The 18,647-nt window shown below is 45.4% G+C and overlaps 1 protein-coding gene across 1 annotated transcript in view; it reads right to left on the minus strand.

Annotated features, from left to right (window-relative positions):
- Positions 1–17,798, minus strand: part of LOC126235152 (uncharacterized) — a 907,277-nt gene extending 889,479 nt beyond the window's left edge. The window contains exons 1-2 of the mRNA XM_049943885.1: positions 17,764–17,798; positions 16,848–17,037 (exon numbers count right to left, since the gene is read on the minus strand). Of these exons, the coding sequence (XP_049799842.1) occupies positions 16,848–17,037; positions 17,764–17,798 (225 nt within the window). The remainder of the gene's footprint in view (positions 1–16,847; positions 17,038–17,763) is intronic.
- Between the last annotated feature and the right edge of the window lie 849 nt (positions 17,799–18,647).

The following is an 18,647-nucleotide window of genomic DNA, read 5'->3' on the forward strand; positions in this document are numbered from 1 at the left end:
TCTTTTAAAGCAGGTAGAGCATTGTACATAGTCGTTGTAATTAAACTTTCCCTACTTGGGCGAGTGTAGACAGAACACTATTTACCGTGTGGATACCCAACTTTATATGAAAGATGTTCGGACTGTGCGAGGCAGGATTTGCGTTGTTAGAAATGTTAGTGTCATGACTTGCAGCCAGGCGCCGCTACTGGTACGGCGGCGTGACGTAAAAATACCGAAGCTTCAGCGTGTATTACATTCACAGACAGTCTACATCGGTCTGGACAAGGAGATTAGGGCTTTACTTGTGAAGTTGTTTTATCAAAATAACAGCAAAAGCGCTGGTTCTCTTTGCGAGTATCGACGCATTGAAGGAATGTCGAGAGGTCCTCTTTCCACACCGGGGTTTAAGAACAGAATTTGGAAGTTCGAAGTGACTGGCAATTTGAGAATCACTCCTGTGAGAAGCCGATGACCATTTGCGGCACAAATTGTTGAAGAAGTTACTGTTGCAATGGCTAATAATACTGAACGCAATATGCAATATTCATGCAGTGCACGAGATGTGTCACGACAGCTGAGCATTCCATGGTCCGCTGTTCGAAAAGTGCTGCGACCAGTTGTGAAGTGGTATCTCTAGTGCGGTTCCATGCTACCGTGGATACATGTGGTCGTCACAACGCGCAACGTTTATAAACTGGAACGTAGATACTGTGTGCAATTAACAAATGTTACCCTCTCATGTGGCAATTAAGTGTTTCTTTCAATGGTTTATTCATTATTTCTCTTCAGCAAGTCGTTACAAGTGTTTTCTCAAAGTTTCATTGTCCTATGATCACCCGTTTTTTCAGAGGGACCGTCTCAAGTCATTTGGAAAATAATTCCAAACTAGGGATGGTACCACACTGCAATACAGCTGATGTCCGAGGACAACAGCGAGAAACTGCCCTCTAGACAAAGAGGGGGTAAGTCTTGCACACTGCACATACTCACTTAGACCTGTTTCACGCGAATTTGGTTCCATTCGGTTCGGTTCGTTTTCAGTTGCAACGGAAAACCAGCGAAACCCTTTCCTACATACACGGTTCTCAATCGTTCATATTAGGTTTTGTGTTTTCTTCCGTGCACAGGCTCAGTAGCGATCATGTAGAAAAGTCAAGTTGTTGGCATACTATTTTTCTACAGAAGAATAAAAAACGAAGGAGGAATCCTAGAGTTCATTGGCAGCATCCTCTTATCACTTTACTCAGAAATTTGGGGCATTCTACAGGATTTCTCCGAAGACAGGAGAGCACGAACACAATTTTTTTTTAGCACACAACTACGTTAGCCAAAAACGTAAGACATTTGTTGAAAAATTACTCCGTGACTGAAGAAGGTAGTAATAGAACCCAGTACGTTGTTCTCGATGGTGAGTGTTCATCGGAGGTGAGGGTATCATCTGGAGTGCCCCAGGGAAGTGTGGTAGGTCCGCTGTTGTTTCCTATCTACATAAATGATCTTTTGGATAGGGTGGATAGCAATGGGCGGCTGTTTGCTGATGATGCTGTGGTGTACGGGAAGGTGTCGTCGTTGATTGACTGTAGGAGGATACAAGATGACTTGGACAGGATTTGTGATTGGTGTAAAGAATGGCAGCTAACTCTAAATATATATAAATGTAAATTAATGCAGATTAATAGGAAAAAGAATCCTGTAATGTTTGAATACTCCATTAGTAGTGTAGCGCTTGACACAGTCACGTCAATTAAATATTTGGGCGTAACACTGCAGAGCGATATGAAGTGGGACAAGCATGTAGTGGCAGTTGTCGGGAAGGCGGATAGTCGTCTTCGGTTCATTGGTAGAATTTTGGGAAGATGTGGTTCATCTGTAAAGGAGACCGCTTATAAAACACTAATACGACCTATTCTTGAGTACTGCTCGAGCGTTTCGGATTCCTATCAGGTCGGATTGAGGGAGGACATAGAAGCAATTCAGAGGCGGGCTGCTAGATATTTTACTGGTAGGTTTGATCATCACGCCAGTGTTACGGAAATGCTTCAGGAACTCGGGTGGGAGTCTCTGGAGGAAAGGAGGCGTTCTTTTCGTGAATCGCTACTGAGGAAATTTAGAGAACCAGTATTTGAGGCTGACTGCAGTACAATTTTATTGCCGCCAACTTGCATTTCGCGGAAAGACCACAAAGATAAGATAAGAGAGATTAGGGCTCGTACAGAGGCATATAGGCAGTCATTTTTTCCTCGTTCTGTTTGGGAGTGGAACAGGGAGAGAAGATGCTAGTTGTGGTACGAGGTACCCTCCGCCACGCACCGTATCGTGGATTGCAGAGTATGTATGTAGATGTAGATGTAGAAGGTTCAGTTAGTTGGCAATTTCTGAATATCTTAATAATTATTACAAAATTTGATGTACTGTATTATAATTTGATATGTATTTTAAATAAATGTCACTGGCTATTTCTTAATTTCCTTTTAAATTTCCCTAAAATCACTGAAAGGTTTCCAGTTGCCCTGATGTATTACCTCTCTTATTCGACAAAAATGAATTTTTCAATGCTTACCCAATTGCATTTTTTTACTTATATGATATTCATGAAATTTGTTGAAAATTTCAACATAATTGTCTTTCTGAGCTTTCTACGTCTTAAATTTATCTTTATATTTTTCATAAGTTTCGTCCCACAGCATTGGCTTAGAATGCACTGAAGAAATCAGCCGCTCCACATCAACGTCTGACATCTGGTAAATCGCTCATTTTATCAGAAAAATTGCGACAACAACTTTCATAGACTAATAATAAGAAGCCGTTTTTAAAGAAGTCCGCTCGCTATCAATTAAAACAAAATAAAACAGAAACTGAACCTTGCTGGTGTGTACGCCTTGACTGCTTTCTGTTCCATGAACACGAGTTCTAACTTTATAGAAACCAGGCGAAACCTGCTCGTATCGAGGGAGTATTCGGTGCCCTGCTGTTTCTATTAGGCACCGACCAGAAAACGAAGCACTGTTACGCACCTGTCGTCAGCGACCGGAAAAGAACCACAAATGAACCGAACCGAATGGCACTCCATACGTGTTAAATAGGCCTTACCGTCTGAAAGGCCACGCCACACGGCAACACGTACATTACTGACTCTGTAAGGCTCTACCGGTTATTATGTCATGTGTTTGTGGCTAGTATCTGACTGTAGGCGTTTACGAATAAACATTACTCGTTTTTTTTAAGAAAAAGTTTAATTAAAAAAACCCAAAATTTCAGCACTGCTGCTATGGCGAATAGATTGTAGCTTTTTTACCCGGGTAATAGAAAGAGCGGAAAAACTGTTATAACCGAGGCCAAATAAATGCCGAGAAATGCCAGTTATTCGGAACTAAAGTACCGGTACACGTTTTAAACGGTCGGTTTTTCCCATCCTTACCATGGCGGAGACGCCCATAACTCTGACATCGAAAGAAAAGAAGCAGGTTGCTCCATGGATCTGAGGACCTGAATCCTGATCCGTATCACATCGTGGCCGGCCGGAGTGGCCGAGCGGTTCTAGGCGCTACAGCCTGGAACCGTGCGACCGCTCCGGTCGCAGGTTCGAATCCTGCCTCGGGCATGGATGTGTGTGATGTCCTTAGGTTAGTTAGGTTTAAGTAGTTCTAAGTTCTAGGGGACTGATGACCTCAGAAGTTAAGTCCTATAGTGCTCAGAGCCATTTGAACCGTATCACATCGTTCACGCTCTCATTGTCATTGTGTGATCAATGACGAAAACATTTAGTGAATAACTCAGTGTCAGACTCATCTCTAGACACAGTGTTTAATTTATAACATTCATTACATCTTTACGTGCACTATCGTCGTTATGTGTATAAAAATGGCCTAATCTTTGGTATCTATCGTATTTTTTAGAAGTTCCTGGTCCCTTTGGACATTATAGGTATAAAGAATCAAAGAAGAAAGGACGGGAGGAAGGAAGATTAGAGTTTAACGTTGCATCGATAACGGCGTCATTAGAGACAAAGCACAAGCTCGGATTCGACAAAGATAAGGGGGAACCACGCCGGCCGTCACCTTTGGTGACTTAGGAAAACCCTGTAAAACTAAAACATGGAATGGCCGGACGGGGATTTGAACATTCGTCGTCCAGAATTCGAGCCCAGTTTCTTAATCACTACGCCACATCGCTCAGTAATGTTTCGAGATCTGCAGACACAGTACATTGTGCTGTACATTTTGGGGTCTATGCTGCTATTACCGCACTATACAAAGCAGATACCTTTAAGTGACATTTGCTCTGTAAAACACATGATTAGTGGTACGTCTTTTATTGACAAAGAGGACGAGAGGTATCAACCATGAATATATGTATGTATGCCTACATCTCCTCCAAAATCAATGGACAGATTCCAACCAAATCTGAAGTAAATACCACTATCAGTTTGGAAAGAATCGCTGTGGGGGCAAGAACCACCTGCCTATCAAAGGGGTGGAGGTAGGTTGGAAAAGAAGTGTCGCCCGCGACTACACATAATTTCAAACCTTAGAGAAACTTTTTCTCGCTGACAACCCCACGCAAAATGATGACGCGTTATAGCCGTTCACGCAGTAAAACGGCTGCGTCAGGTACTGAATATATGACGGGACCCATACCAAACAGGACTAACAGCGGACATTGAATCTATATGGAGAAGGGCAACACGAAGCGGCAGATTCTCGAAGCTGGACGTAATCTACCCCGAGAAAGCCTACTTACAAAGTTTCAAAATCCGTTTTTATATGATGACTCTGTGAACATACTACAATCTCCTACTTATTGCTCACGTAGGGATCGTGCGGATAAGATTACATTAATTACAGCACACACAGAGACATTTAAACACTCATTCTTACCGCGATCCACACGTGAAGGAACGGGAAGAAACTTGAATAACTGATGCAATGGGACGTAGCCACTGCCGTGCATTTCACAGTGGTTTGAAGAGTATAGATGTAGATTAGATTGTTCTGAACATATAACTTCATAAACACCGAGATGCGTGAAACTTAACTGCAGAAATTTACTAGCGATCTATGTGCACAAATACACTCCTGGAAATGGAAAAAAGAACACATTGACACCGGTGTGTCAGACCCACCATACTTGCTCCGGACACTGCGAGAGAGCTGTACAAGCAATGATCACACGCACGGCACAGCGGACACACCAGGAACCGCGGTGTTGGCCGTCGAATGGCGCTAGCTGCGCAGCATTTGTGCACCGCCGCCGTCAGTGTCAGCCAGTTTTCCGTGGCATACGGAGCTCCATCGCAGTCTTTAACACTGGTAGCATGCCGCGACAGCGTGGACGTGAACCGTATGTGCAGTTGACGGACTTTGAGCGAGGGCGTATAGTGGGCATGCGGGAGGCCGGGTGGACGTACCGCCGAATTGCTCAACACGTGGGGCGTGAGGTCTCCACAGTACATCGATGTTGTCGTTGTCGCCAGTGGTCGGCGGAAGGTGCACGTGCCCGTCGACCTGGGACCGGACCGCAGCGACGCACGGATGCACGCCAAGACCGTAGGATCCTACGCAGTGCCGTAGGGGACCGCACCGCCACTTCCCAGCAAATTAGGGACACTGTTGCTCCTGGGGTATCGGCGAGGACCATTCGCAACCGTCTCCATGAAGCTGGGCTACGGTCCCGCACACCGTTAGGCCGTCTTCCGCTCACGCCCCAACATCGTGCAGCCCGCCTCCAGTGGTGTCGCGACAGGCGTGAATGGAGGGACGAATGGAGACGTGTCGTCTTCAGCGATGAGAGTCGCTTCTGCCTTGGTGCCAATGATGGTCGTATGCGTGTTTGGCGCCTTGCAGGTGAGCGCCACAATCAGGACTGCATACGACCGAGGCACACAGGGCCAACACCCGGCATCATGGTGTGGGGAGCGATCTCCTGGCCGTACACCACTGGTGATCGTCGAGGGGACACTGAATAGTGCACGGTACATCCAAACCGTCATCGAACCCATCGTTCTACCATTCCTAGACCGGCAAGGAAACTTGCTGTTCCAACAGGACAATGCATGACCGCATGTATCCCGTGCCACCCAACGTGCTCTAGAAGGTGTAAGTCAACTACCCTGGCCAGCAAGACCTCCGGATCTGTCCCCCATTGAGCATGTTTGGGACTGGATGAAGCGTCGTCTCACGCGGTCTGCACGTCCAGCACGAACGCTGGTCCAACTGAGGCGCCAGGTGGAAATGGCATGGCAAGCCGTTCCACAGGACTACATCCAGCATCTCTACGATCGTCTCCATGGGAGAATAGCAGCCTGCATTGCTGCGAAAGGTGGATGTACACTGTACTAGTGCCGACATTGTGCATGCTCTGTTGCCTGTGTCTATGTGCCTGTGGTTCTGTCAGTGTGATCATGTGATGTATCTGACCCCAGGAATGTGTCAATAAAGTTTCCCCTTCCTGGGACAATGAATTCACGGTGTTCTTATTTCAATTTCCAGGAGTGTATATATGTGAAATATGTTAAATACACTATGTGATCAAAAGTATCCGGACACCCGAAGAACATACGTTTTTCATATCAGGTGCATTGTGCTGCCACCTACTGCCAGGTACTCCATATCAGCGACCTCATCAGTCATTAGACATCGTGAGAGAGCAGAATGAGGCGCTCCGCGGAACTCACGGACTTCGAGCGTGGTCACGTGATTGGGTGTCTCTTGTGACATACGTCTGTTTGCGAGATTTCCACACTCGTGAACATACCTGAAGGGACACGTACAGCACAAAAGCGTATAGGCCAACCTCGTCTGTTGCCTGACAGAGACCGCATACAGTTGAATGGGGTCGTAATTTGTAGTAGGCAGACATCTCAGACCATCACACAGGAATTCCAAACTTCATCAGGATACACTGCAAGTACTCTGACAGTTAGGCGGAGGTGAGAAAAATTGGATTTCATGGTCGAGCGGCTGCTCATAAGCCTCATATCACGCCGGAAAATGGCAAGCGATGCCGATTGGTGTAAGGAGCGTAAACAATGGACGATTGAACAGTGAAAAAATGTTGTGTGGAGTGACGAATCACGGTACACAATGTGGCGATCCGATGGCAGGGTGTGAGTATGGCGAATGCCCGGTGAACGACATCTGCCAGCGTGTGTAGTGCCAACAGTGAAATTCGGAGGCGGTGGTGTTATGGTGTGGTTGTGTTTTTCATGGAAGGGGCTTGCACCACTATCACAGCACTGGCCTAAATTGATGTTTTAAGCATCTTCTTGCTTCCGACTGTTGAAGAGGAATTCGGGGATGGCAATTGCGTCTTTCAACACGATCGAGCACCTGTTTATAATGCATGGCCTGTGGCGGAGTGGTTACACGACAATAACATCCCTGTAATGGACTGTCCTGCACGAAGTCCTGACCTGAATCCTATAGAACACCTTTGGGATATTGTGGAACGCCGACCTCGTGCCAGGCCCCTCCGACCGACATCCATAGCTCTCCTTAGTGCAGCACTCCGTGAAGAATGGGCTTCCATTCCGCAATAAACCTTCCATCACCTGATTGAACGTATGCCTGCGAGAGTGGAAGTTGTCATCAAGGTTAAGGGTGGGCCAACACCATATTGAATTCCAGCATTACCGATGGAGGGCGCCTCGAATTTGTAAGTCATTTTCAGCCAGGTGTCCGGATAATTTTGATCAGACAGTGTATGTGTGAAATATAGTAAATGTATGTGAAATACATGTGGGACGTGCATGTGCGGGCAAACTACGAGTGAAAAGTTCCTCCAAAATCCCTGGATCGATTTCAACCAAACTTAGTACACTTACCATCTAGAACGAAACGTATTCGGGTTAAGAACCAACAACCTCCTACTGGGTTAGGAGTGATAACGTGGAAGTGAAGATTGTAGGAGGATATGGAGACAGATAGGGGGAGGGTGAGATGTATAGAGAGAGGAGGAGGGGCAAATGGACAGAAAGAGGAGGAGATGGACAGAGAGATGGAGAAGGAAGAGATGAACAGAGAGAGGGGGGAGAAGGAAGTGAACAAAGAGAGAGGGAGGAGGAGGAGATGTACGGAGAAAGGGGGACGAATAATGGACATGCAGAGGGAAGAGCAGGAGATGGACAGAGAGAATGGAGAGAAGAAGATGGACAAAGGAAGGAAATAGGAAGAGATGGATGGAGAGAGAGGGAGGAGGTTATGGACAGCGAGAGGCGTGAGGAGGAGATATACAGAGAGAGGAGTGAGGTGGTGATGGACAGAGAGAGGGGGACGAGGAGATGGGCAGGGAGGTGAGGAGGAGGAGATGGTTTAGTACAAGACTAGAATAAGTTCTTACTTGAGCAGCTAGTTCTGAAATAAAGCAGAAGGATTTGGATAGGCAGAGTACACAAAAGACGAAACGCGCTAAAGGAGACACAGATCAAGAACTATCTAGTGAATCATAAAATCTGTGCCACAAAATTCTGAAAAGATTCAACTGTTGTTAAATCATTAAACACCATTTCTGGCAAACGTGCTTTTTTAAGCGTATGAGGTACAGACAGACCCAAAACGACAGTATTTGTGTTAAAAATGTTACCCTCTCATGTGGCATCTTCTTTCTTTCTGTTCCCTTCCGTTTATCACATCTAACACAGGGCCCGCTTTTTCAGATTTTGTGAAAGTATATGATTTAACTTTGTGGCCGGATGCCCTTGCCGGCCGCTGTGGCCGAGCGGTTTAGTGCTTTAGTCCAGAAATGCGCTACTGTTATGCCTTTTTCGAAATTAACGTAAATAAATTTTTCTGCAAAATGCACTTCTCTGGTATGGTTTTCGGGGCTCCAGCATGCTAAAAGGCAGTCACTTTTTGGCCCTTCTACGAAAACTTCAAAAACGCCCACTCCCATCCCCAACAATTCGAAAAATATACACGTCGTCAGCAAAAACCCCTGGTCCACGTGAAATTACATTCAATTTTCTCAAAAAGGGGGTAGCGCGAAGCAGAATTTACAAAAAATATCCTCTGCGTTCTTCAACTAAACGACCCTTCCCACCTGTGAATCTTTCATCCGCGCTGTACATTCGGCCAATTGATCTCAAAGAAGGTTGTTTTGAATGAATGAATGGAAAAGTGTTTTTGATGAAAATATTAACAAATTATATTTACAACATTTTAGGAACATGGCACTGAACAGAAGGATGAACACGAAATCTGCATGTAGTAATGTACAAATGTCACGAAATGAGTTAAGGTCGAGCTCAGGTTTGGACCACCCCTTGGAAAAGGGAGAAGGCGTTTAGTGATAGAACATGGATACAAAAGACAGATAAGTGAACTATCGGTGTACATTGCAATACTTGCACTTACGCGATGTGCACAGTTGTGCAGATCTTATACTCGTCTGAGTTTGGCTGTTGTTGGCCCAGGCAATGTTTCTTGAGCACTAGAATGTCTAGGTGAAGGGTCTTGAATAATGGAAGGTCAAAGCAAAGCGTCAGGGGCTGTAGAAGCTCCAGGCTGAACACTGAGTCGTTGCTGTTCTTCAACTGAAAAAAAGAATGTAACTGAATTAATAATGTTATGATAGAGAAAAATTGTTAATAAAACAGGTTAAGTCAAATTCACTGGTGTGCAGATCTTATACTCGTCTCCGTTTGGCTGCTGTTGGCGCAGGCAATGTTTCTTGAACACTAGAAGACCTAGGTGAAGAGTCTTGCACAATGGAAGATCAAGGCAATGCGTTAGGGACTGTAGAAACCCCATGCTGAACACTAAGTCGTTGCTGTTCTTCAACTGAAAAAACCTGTAATTGAGTGAGTGATGTTATGATAGAGAAACATTGATAGTAAAGATGCATAAAGCTGGAAAATACTACATGAATTAAAACCTTCTGCGCCTCGGCTGCTTCAGACAGTGATTATGCAGGGGTCTCATCCAGCTGGTCTTCGCCTTCTATTTCAAATTTGTGGTCGATATTGAAACACGAATTTTCACATTGCTGGCACAGCTTCGTGGAGAACAAACCTGCTCGCCTGCAACCACATCGACCTTGGCAATCTGTATTGCTTTTCCAAGATATAAGCCGAAGAAGCCTCTAGGGGGCCGCAGGTTTCAGTGCGGTTATGGCAGCCAACCCACTTGTTATCTACTTCTACACCCACTGCTTTGGATCCAAGTAGTTTATGATTCACTGCTGCACCTGACGGAAAGCTCTGAAGGTGTGTTGTTGAGCTGCAGTGTCAGTGGGAATATGGAAGCACTATTTGTCGATGTCGTGTAGGCTGATGTCAAGTACTACTTACACCACAGCTTGCTGAGGGTTGTGGTTGGATGGTTCCCACTATAAATGGCAAGCAGAAATTTTTCAACAGAAGCTGTTATTTCCTTTGGATGGGATGAAGGATCAGTAAATTTAACAGTGTATGATTAGAAATTTTTGGAGAGGGTCTTGAGAAATTTAACATTGACTTGGTCATTCGCGTACGTAGTCCCAATCACTCAGTGTGTGGAGGAAGAGCATGCGGTTGGCAACACTTTCCTCCGTTGCACTTCCCGGATCGCAGAAGAGCTGAGGAGATGTACCTCTCTCTGTCTTGAGGAAATATATTCAGGGGCAGTTCGGAGACCCATAATTATGACCAAGAGATCAGCTTCTTCTCCCGCTCTTGTGAACCGAAGCCAGTGTTTCTGCCGTCCGCACTATCGGTGTCTCTGCATCATTAGCTGCCTCCTTGGTGACGATCCCACTTTCATTGCATTTTGTCATCAGCATGTTGACTAGTCTATCCTTGTTCTTTGAATTCCATAGAAAATTTACTTCTTAAAGTTTTGTTATCATGGTGCTGCTTAGATGTTCTCCATGGACAGCTTTTTTTCGACCTCCTCAAGCGCTGCATGAACTCGGCAGTGTTCCATCCGTCGAAGTACTCATCAAATTAAATTGTCACATTTTGGTTGTACTTACATTCTTACATAATGGGTATGTGAGTCGCGACCATACGAACCTGTGTAACGAACAGCCCCCCAATAATCACATACACTGTATTACTTGGATCCAGAGCAGTAGGGGCGGAAATTGGTAAAAAATGGTTGGCTCCCATAACCACATTGAAACCCCCGGCTATCTTCAGCCTACATCTTGTAAATGCAATAGAGATCGCCAAGGTCGGTGTGAGTGTAGGCGAGCAGGACTATACTAAACGAAGCTGTGCTGACGATATGAAGATTCACGTTCCAACATGGACGGCAGTTTTGACGTAGAAGGCGAAGACGACCTGGAAACGTCATTGCAGTACCACTGTCTGAAGCAGCCGAACTGCAGAAGGTTAGATTTTGCAGCATTATGCTACTTTACTAACCATTTTTCTCCATCGTATCGTTACTCATTCAATCACCATTGTTCTGTTGAAGAACAGCACCAGCTCAGTGTTCAGCCTGGAGCTTCTACAGCTCGACACTTTGCCTTGACCTTCCATTGTGCAAGTTTCTTAACCTAGATCTCTTATTGCCCAAGAAAAATCGCCTGCGCCACTAACAGTCAAACGGAGACGAGTAAAAGATCTGCTCACCTGTGCACATGAAATCAGTGCATGTATTTCGTCGTACACCGATAGTTCACTTATCTGTCTTTTGTGCCGGCCGCGGTGGTCTCGCGGTTCTAGGCGCGCAGTCCGTAACCGTGCGACTGCTACGGTCGCAGGTTCGAATCCTGCCTCGGGCATGGATGTGTGTGATGTCTTTAGGTTAGTTAGGTTTAAGTAGTTCTAAGTTCTAGGGGACTGATGACCACAGCAGTTGAGTCCCATAGTGCTCAGAGCCATTTGAACCATTTTTTGTCTTTTGTATACATGTTCCATTACTAAACGCCTTATTTGTTTTCCAAGGGTGATCCAAACCTGTGCTCGACATTAGCTCATTTCGTGACATTTGTACATTACTACGTGCAGATTTCGTATTCATCAGTAAGTTAAGTGCCATGTACCTAAAATGTTGCAAATATAATTTGTTAATGTTTTCATCAAACATTCTTTTTCAGTCACTCATTCAAAACAACCTCGTTTGAGATCAGTTGGCCGAATGTACAGCGCGGATGAGAGATTGACGGATAGGAGGGGTCGTTTGGTTGAAGAGTGCGGAGTATATTTCTCAATTTTTTGAGAAAATTGAACGTTATAGACGCCTCTTGTAGGAAATTTAATGTACTTTCACGTGGTATAGGGGTTTTTCTTGGTAAGCTGAATACTTTTCGAATTGCAGGGGATGAGGGTGGGCGTTTCTAATGTTTTCGTGGAAGGGCAAAAAAATTCTCTTTTTCAGCGCGTTCAAGCGCCATACCACTCCTCAGAAAATGAAACTTTGTTATTACATTCAGTAGAATATTGTGTCTACTTTAATTATGCATAGAGTGGTCATTTTGTAAATATAAACGAAAAACTGAAAAGAACGCGAAAAGTTTTGAGGTTTTTTGCGTTTTCGTTGTGAAGCCGACCTCCTACAAGGCAGAAAACATGAAATTCGGATTCAGTTCCCCAAAAAGCATGTAGAACCGTTGAAAAAAAAACTTAAGTAACTTTTTGAGAAAATGCCTGTTTTTAACAGCAATTGACTGCGCCATTTAGTACAGATCTGTCTCACCTTCCCGTGCCGCAAGATACCGCGCTGCTCGTTGCGCTACACGAGCAGGTCATATAATAGTCTTTTCATATCTGTCAAAATATGAGTTCAGTATCAATATAAATTGGTCAAAGCGTTATCTTAATTTTTTTACGTATCATTAAATGTTATGTGGAGGATAAATAAACCACTTCGGTAAAAGGTGTCAAATATACTCAACATGCTACTTCAAAGATCTTTCCTTTATACCGCATGTGATGTAAGAGAAAATGATCCTTAAATCTCAAATGGCAGGTATAGGAGGGCCCGGGTCCGCGTATTAGTTTGTATTTTATTTTTTCCGCCGTGGATCACATCAAAATCACATAGGATTTGTCATCATAATACAATGAAAATACACATAGAACATACAGGGTGTCTCTCCTAAGAGTTGTCAGGCGCATTTCTTCTGGTGTTTCGGCAGTTCCCTGTAATTTATTTTTTGCAGTGTGTAGCTGGAGTCAGCCCAAAAAATACTGTTCATCACGTCTTTCGTACTATGCCCAGTTAATAGAGAGCGTCCGTTTGTTAACCATTGCACACAAAAATTTTAAATAAGGTATTTTTACATGTCCATTCAATACAGCGGTCTCATATTACTCTAGTACGATGTTCGTTTTGCTGATATGCATTAACAGGGACGGTAAAACGGGAAGAGTAGCCAGTACTCTAGAAGCGACTGAGCAGCGCTGCTGCATGACAAGAGCAGTCAGCGCGAGACATGACGGCACGCAAGTATCTACAAGACTACTGGTTATTCTTCGTGTTTTCCTGTCCCTATCAGTACATATCGATAAAACGAATTCGCAACAGTCCAACTTGGGGCGGCTGTATCAGATGGTCGCGTAACATTCTGCTTTAAAAATCTTGTTGTTCGTACTTGGGAACAAATCGACCCTTTCCACTGACACGGGGCGTCGCGTGAAAAGCGTGCTGAGCAGTATTTGTTTCGGCTGTTCCAGTTATACATAGCGAAAACGAAATTGCTAATATCTGCAGAAACACCAGAGAAAATTCTCCTGACGTCTCTTTGGAGGAACACCTGGCGTAGGTATGTTTTGATGAGTGTAGAACTGGTGGTCGGACATGGTCTTGCTGGAGGAACCATCACGCTGTCTGTCTGAAATGATATTGGGTAGCCACGTAGAATCTAGATGAGGGTGACCCAACAGGGCAAACCACATCCTCTTGAATCCGAGATCAGTGTCTTAACAACAGCACTGCCTCATTCGGTTGGTCCCTATCGAACATTCTTTTCTTGTCCACACGCAGTTTTCACCAGACAACGCATTGCGTGACGAGACCGTGGTGTAGGCCGGCGGCGTGGGTCAGCCCAGCCGCCACGCAGATGCTGCCACCGCCAAGCGACGGCGCAGCCAATGACGTCAGCAGTAGCTGCAGCTGTGGCCGCAGTTATAGGCCACGGGGTTACCAAGATACCATGGCAGCCGTAAGCTCATCGTAGATCTTTATATGCTGATTCAGCCGAGTGCGTCTTCAGTTTAAATTGAATCCAAGGCCAGGTACGAACTACCACAAACTGCAGCAGTAATTATAGATTTATTGTACGTGTCCAACCGTTCCTCCACTTATGGAAAACAGAAGAGGTGTCAACTCGTCCCTCCAGTTATGGAGAACAACAATTTTTTTCTGTATACGAATTCATTTGGATGTGTTAATAATATTGTGCAACTGCCTGTTTAGGTGACGATACGTCGCAGCAAGGTTTTATGCAGAGAGCAGTTTTCCAACGTGACACGTCACACACCGCCATTGTGCTGTAGTTAATTGATGCTGAGAAGAACGTATTGCGCAACAATACCGACTAATATACGTGAGCTCCGTCACAAAAGTATACGTCACAGAGCGATATACAGACCTTATAACCTGTCTCTACATTATCGTTACTAAAAAACCCTTCAGTAAAGACTAATGTCAGAGGGTGCAACCAAAATGCGCAACATGTTCTTCTTTGTATATAACCGGGAGAGCATTTCAGGCGTCTCGCTGGTGACGGCATTGGCAGCGACGATTTATCTGCGTGACTTGGCATTACGCTGAAACTCCCAAAATTAGACGGTGTAGAGGTAAAAGCTTGTAGAAAATTGAAAAAATAAAGAAAGAAGAAAACTAGAGGCGAGAGGAAATCAATATAGATGGTGCAGAATACGATCGACGCTTTCCATGATCACGGTTACAGTGAGGTGAATATTATTGTAGTTCACCTTCCCGTTAAAATGTGTCTCTCCTCTTCTGCAGCTGCACGATGGCCGTGGAAACTTCCATTTTCAGCTGTCAATACGTTATTTGCGCCAGAGTGAGTATTATCTTGTCAGCGTGGTCAGACTAGTTTCTTGTAAACAATACGGGAACCAAGTTTTCAATGTGTTCCTACGTGGCTGTCCCACTTGTATATTATGTCTATATTGTTACATATATGTTTGGCAGGTATAATGAAACCTTCGAAATGACTCTGTCATACATTCTTTGTTGACGAATTTAGGAAAACCAAATTTTTGTATGTTCAGTTATTATGTTGTCACCAGACGCATTTCACACCAAAGCACCGTCAGTACAACTGTATGCTATCTTGTCGAAAATTATGTTATTGTGAGAATTAAGACGTAGTATGAGATAGGAGCTCCCAGAACTGTACGATCCGAGTTTTTTTTTTTTTTTCGTCTGTCATTATTGCTGCGGCATCTGACATTTAGCGCTCGTCTCTATTCGCATAGGCGCGTCATTGCGGGAGCATAGGATATTTATTTCACCTTTGTGTACGTCGCTCGCAGTGAAGGTGATGATAGCCGAAGAAGTGAATCACAGAACTATTACTGCCCATCTGAAAAAAGTGACGGAAATGTGAAAGGCACATCACGAAAGGCAGAGAACTATCAACAGTCATTTGGTATATCAAAATAATACAAAGGAATAAAGGTTGGATAAAATAATATGAAGGTTGACCAAAGAACTAGTTTGACACTATTCCTCTAGAAGAAGTTGTTACGATTCTTTCTGAGATTCTGAACATGTTTAACACTCCTCGAATGTTTTGCTAATACAGAACAGAACACGTCGATGACATTATAATCCACTAAGATTGACGTAAGGTAATGCACAGCTCTAATCTCATTTTCATCATTTCAGTATTAGATATTTCTAACTGTTTCAGAGTTGAGGGGCGTTGTCGCCTTGGAAGATTCTGTCTCTTTGATGAGATCATTGCCAGACTACTGAATGGATTTTGTTCTCCCCTCGGTACAGTAATAGGAGCCAAGGGAAGTTATAATATCACTGACAACCCAGATAAATAACCTGCATTGTGCTTTACGAACAATAACATACGGTTTCCATTCTACATTTTCCTTGACATATTGCACACGTACACACTTTATGTGGAATGAGACAGTCTAAAAATAAAATTATTCGAAGATCACACGCTTTCATTGCTAGGGAGTCTGAATTTTGTTCCTATAGCTCCGCTGTGGTCTGCATGAAGCTTGAAAATCGAAATACTACACTGAATGTTACGTCTATCCAATTTCCGTAACACCGATTTATTAGACGCAATTGAAGACAACTGATGCTTACATGCCAGTGGCTTCTTATTGGCTTTTTAATGAGCTCCTGCCTCAATAAGTTTACGTTTTCTTCCAGTATTGTCTTTTGCAGAGAAATTATTTCCGAGAACTCAGTAAACGGTCGTGGAACTGGACACAGCTGGTTTAGGCAGTAGCTCTGACACTATTTACACGTATCAACTAGATTGCCACAGACAATTTTCCTGGACTGAAGTTGCTATAATTCAACACGAAGGCTCCACAACACTTCTAGAGAGTGCGAAACAAAGGCTTGCAGGTAAGTGAGAGACAGCTCAGATAATGGGACGTTTATGTAGGGTAATAATATTTTTTTTTTAGACTCGTCCTGTTTTCTAATCCTGGTCATAGTCAGGATTAACAGTGGAATATAGGAATGGGTTTTGTGGCTGGCTTCCTTTCCCAGCGCTTGTCCCAAATGACACTTGTTAGAAAGGCGAATATCCGTAGAATGGGCACATAACGGCGAGGTTTAACTGCAGCTGGGACTTCGGTGGCGGTCAGACGCTGGTTCGCGGCGTGAGGAAGCCGTCAGTGTCAGATCTCGCAGCGCTATCGATTGTGGCGGATCGCAGCTGGCAGCTGGCGGCGTCAGCGTGACAGAGGGCGGCGTGTCGGCTGCCTTACTCACAGAGTGTGCGGTCAGCGAACGGCGCAGCTGCGGCGTCTTGCGCTGGCGGGTCCTCCGCACCGTGGCAACAGGTCTGCCCGCGGGCAGGGCGCTGGAGGAGCGAGCTGGCCGCTGGGGGAGAGGGCCGCAGCACGAGGTGGAGGGGGCAGACACGGGCACTACTGGGCCGCGGCCGCCGCTGCCGTCGCCGCTGCCGCTGCCGCTGCTCTCCACGCTGACCGCGCCGTGGCTCACCGGCAGGGGGCTGCCCGCGCACTGCCGCCGCCAGCGCCGAGCGCACCCTACCCCAGCCGCGCCGAGCGTCCGGGCGCCGCCGCCTGCCACCCCCGAGCTTCCGCCGACGCCCGCGCGCGGCGCTGCTGACGCCCGCCGGCTCGCGTTGCCGTGGAAACGGGCTCGGCACGGCGCTCTGACGTCACTCGCAGCGCACGCCTGTCTCTCGCACTCTCAACCCCCGCCTGCTCTATCCGCCGCCCATCCCGAGAGCCTCGATATTTTTAGAGGTCCGCCCCTTTCCACATCCGCCGTCGGTCGCGTTCTGCCCTTTCCGAGAGGCCTCTTAGCAGGACGGTAATCTTCCATACCCGCGACCGCGCCGGTACAATTCCTATCCGTGTCTCGCCGCTTCTAATAAACGCGAGCAACTGATTCCGCTGTGACATTTTCTTCGGATAAGGTACGTCGTCGTTTTCCTCCGATGAGAAAGAAAAGTTGCAAGCTACCAAAATATTCACGTCTTGTTGTGTTAGTGTTCTTGTTGTCGGCCTAGGATTTATTGCTTTCCGGTTTACTGAGCGATACTGACGACAAAGTGCGATTCTGCAATCAAAAGGGTGGATCGTTCACTCTTCTACCACTGCGCATCTGCCTTAAGAACAGCACAAGCTGACCGCAATAGGTTTTGTCAGACTAGTACCGGCTATATACATGACCCTTACGATATATTGACATAATTAACAAATATTAAAATAAGTTACATAGAATGCCGGCCGCGGTGGTCTCGCGGTTCTAGGCGCTCCGTCCGGAATCGCGCAACTGCTACGATCGCAGGTTCGAATCCTGCCTCGGGCATGGATGTGTGTGACGTCCTTAGGTTTAAGTAGTTCTAAGTTCTAGGGGACTGATGACCACAGATGTTAACTCCCATAGTGCTCAGAGCCATTTGAACCAGTTACATAGAATCAACGAAAATACAGGGGAAACAAAACCATACGTAATGTATTGGATACAGTGGAAGGTAAACAAAATACTGTATATTACCCTTTCACTTCTAACGGAAGCAAATATGGTCGCCTTACATTAAATCACGCCGGCCGAAGTGGCCGAGCGGTTCTAGACGCTACAATCTGGAACCACGCGACCGCTACGGTCGCAGGTTCCAATCCTACCTCGGGCATGGGTGTTTGTGATGTTCTTAGGTTAGTTAGGTTTAAGTAGTTCTAAGTTCTAGGAGACTGATGACCGCAGAAGTTAAGTCCCATAGCGCTCAGAGCCAGCCGAGCCATAAAATCACACGCAGGGTTAATTGCCTAAAACCTGCACAACAAATATTGCGGGAATGGAAAGTGCTACTAATATGATGTTTTCACAGAATGGACTGGTAGTCAGGGGCTCGTATTGTCAGCGAATACACATATTGCAGTAATACTTCGAAAGTGTGTTTTTGTACAAACATACATTTTTTATGAATGGAACATAGCCTTTTTGCCGTAGGATTACAGCGCGAGTCTTTTACGAGATATGGCGTGCGTGTGTGTTCCTTGAGTGCACTGCGACTTCCTAGTCAGCTAGTGTGTGACA

Source organism: Schistocerca nitens, chromosome 2 (assembly GCF_023898315.1).
Source record: "Schistocerca nitens isolate TAMUIC-IGC-003100 chromosome 2, iqSchNite1.1, whole genome shotgun sequence".
NCBI classification, from domain to species: Eukaryota; Metazoa; Arthropoda; class Insecta; order Orthoptera; family Acrididae; genus Schistocerca; species Schistocerca nitens.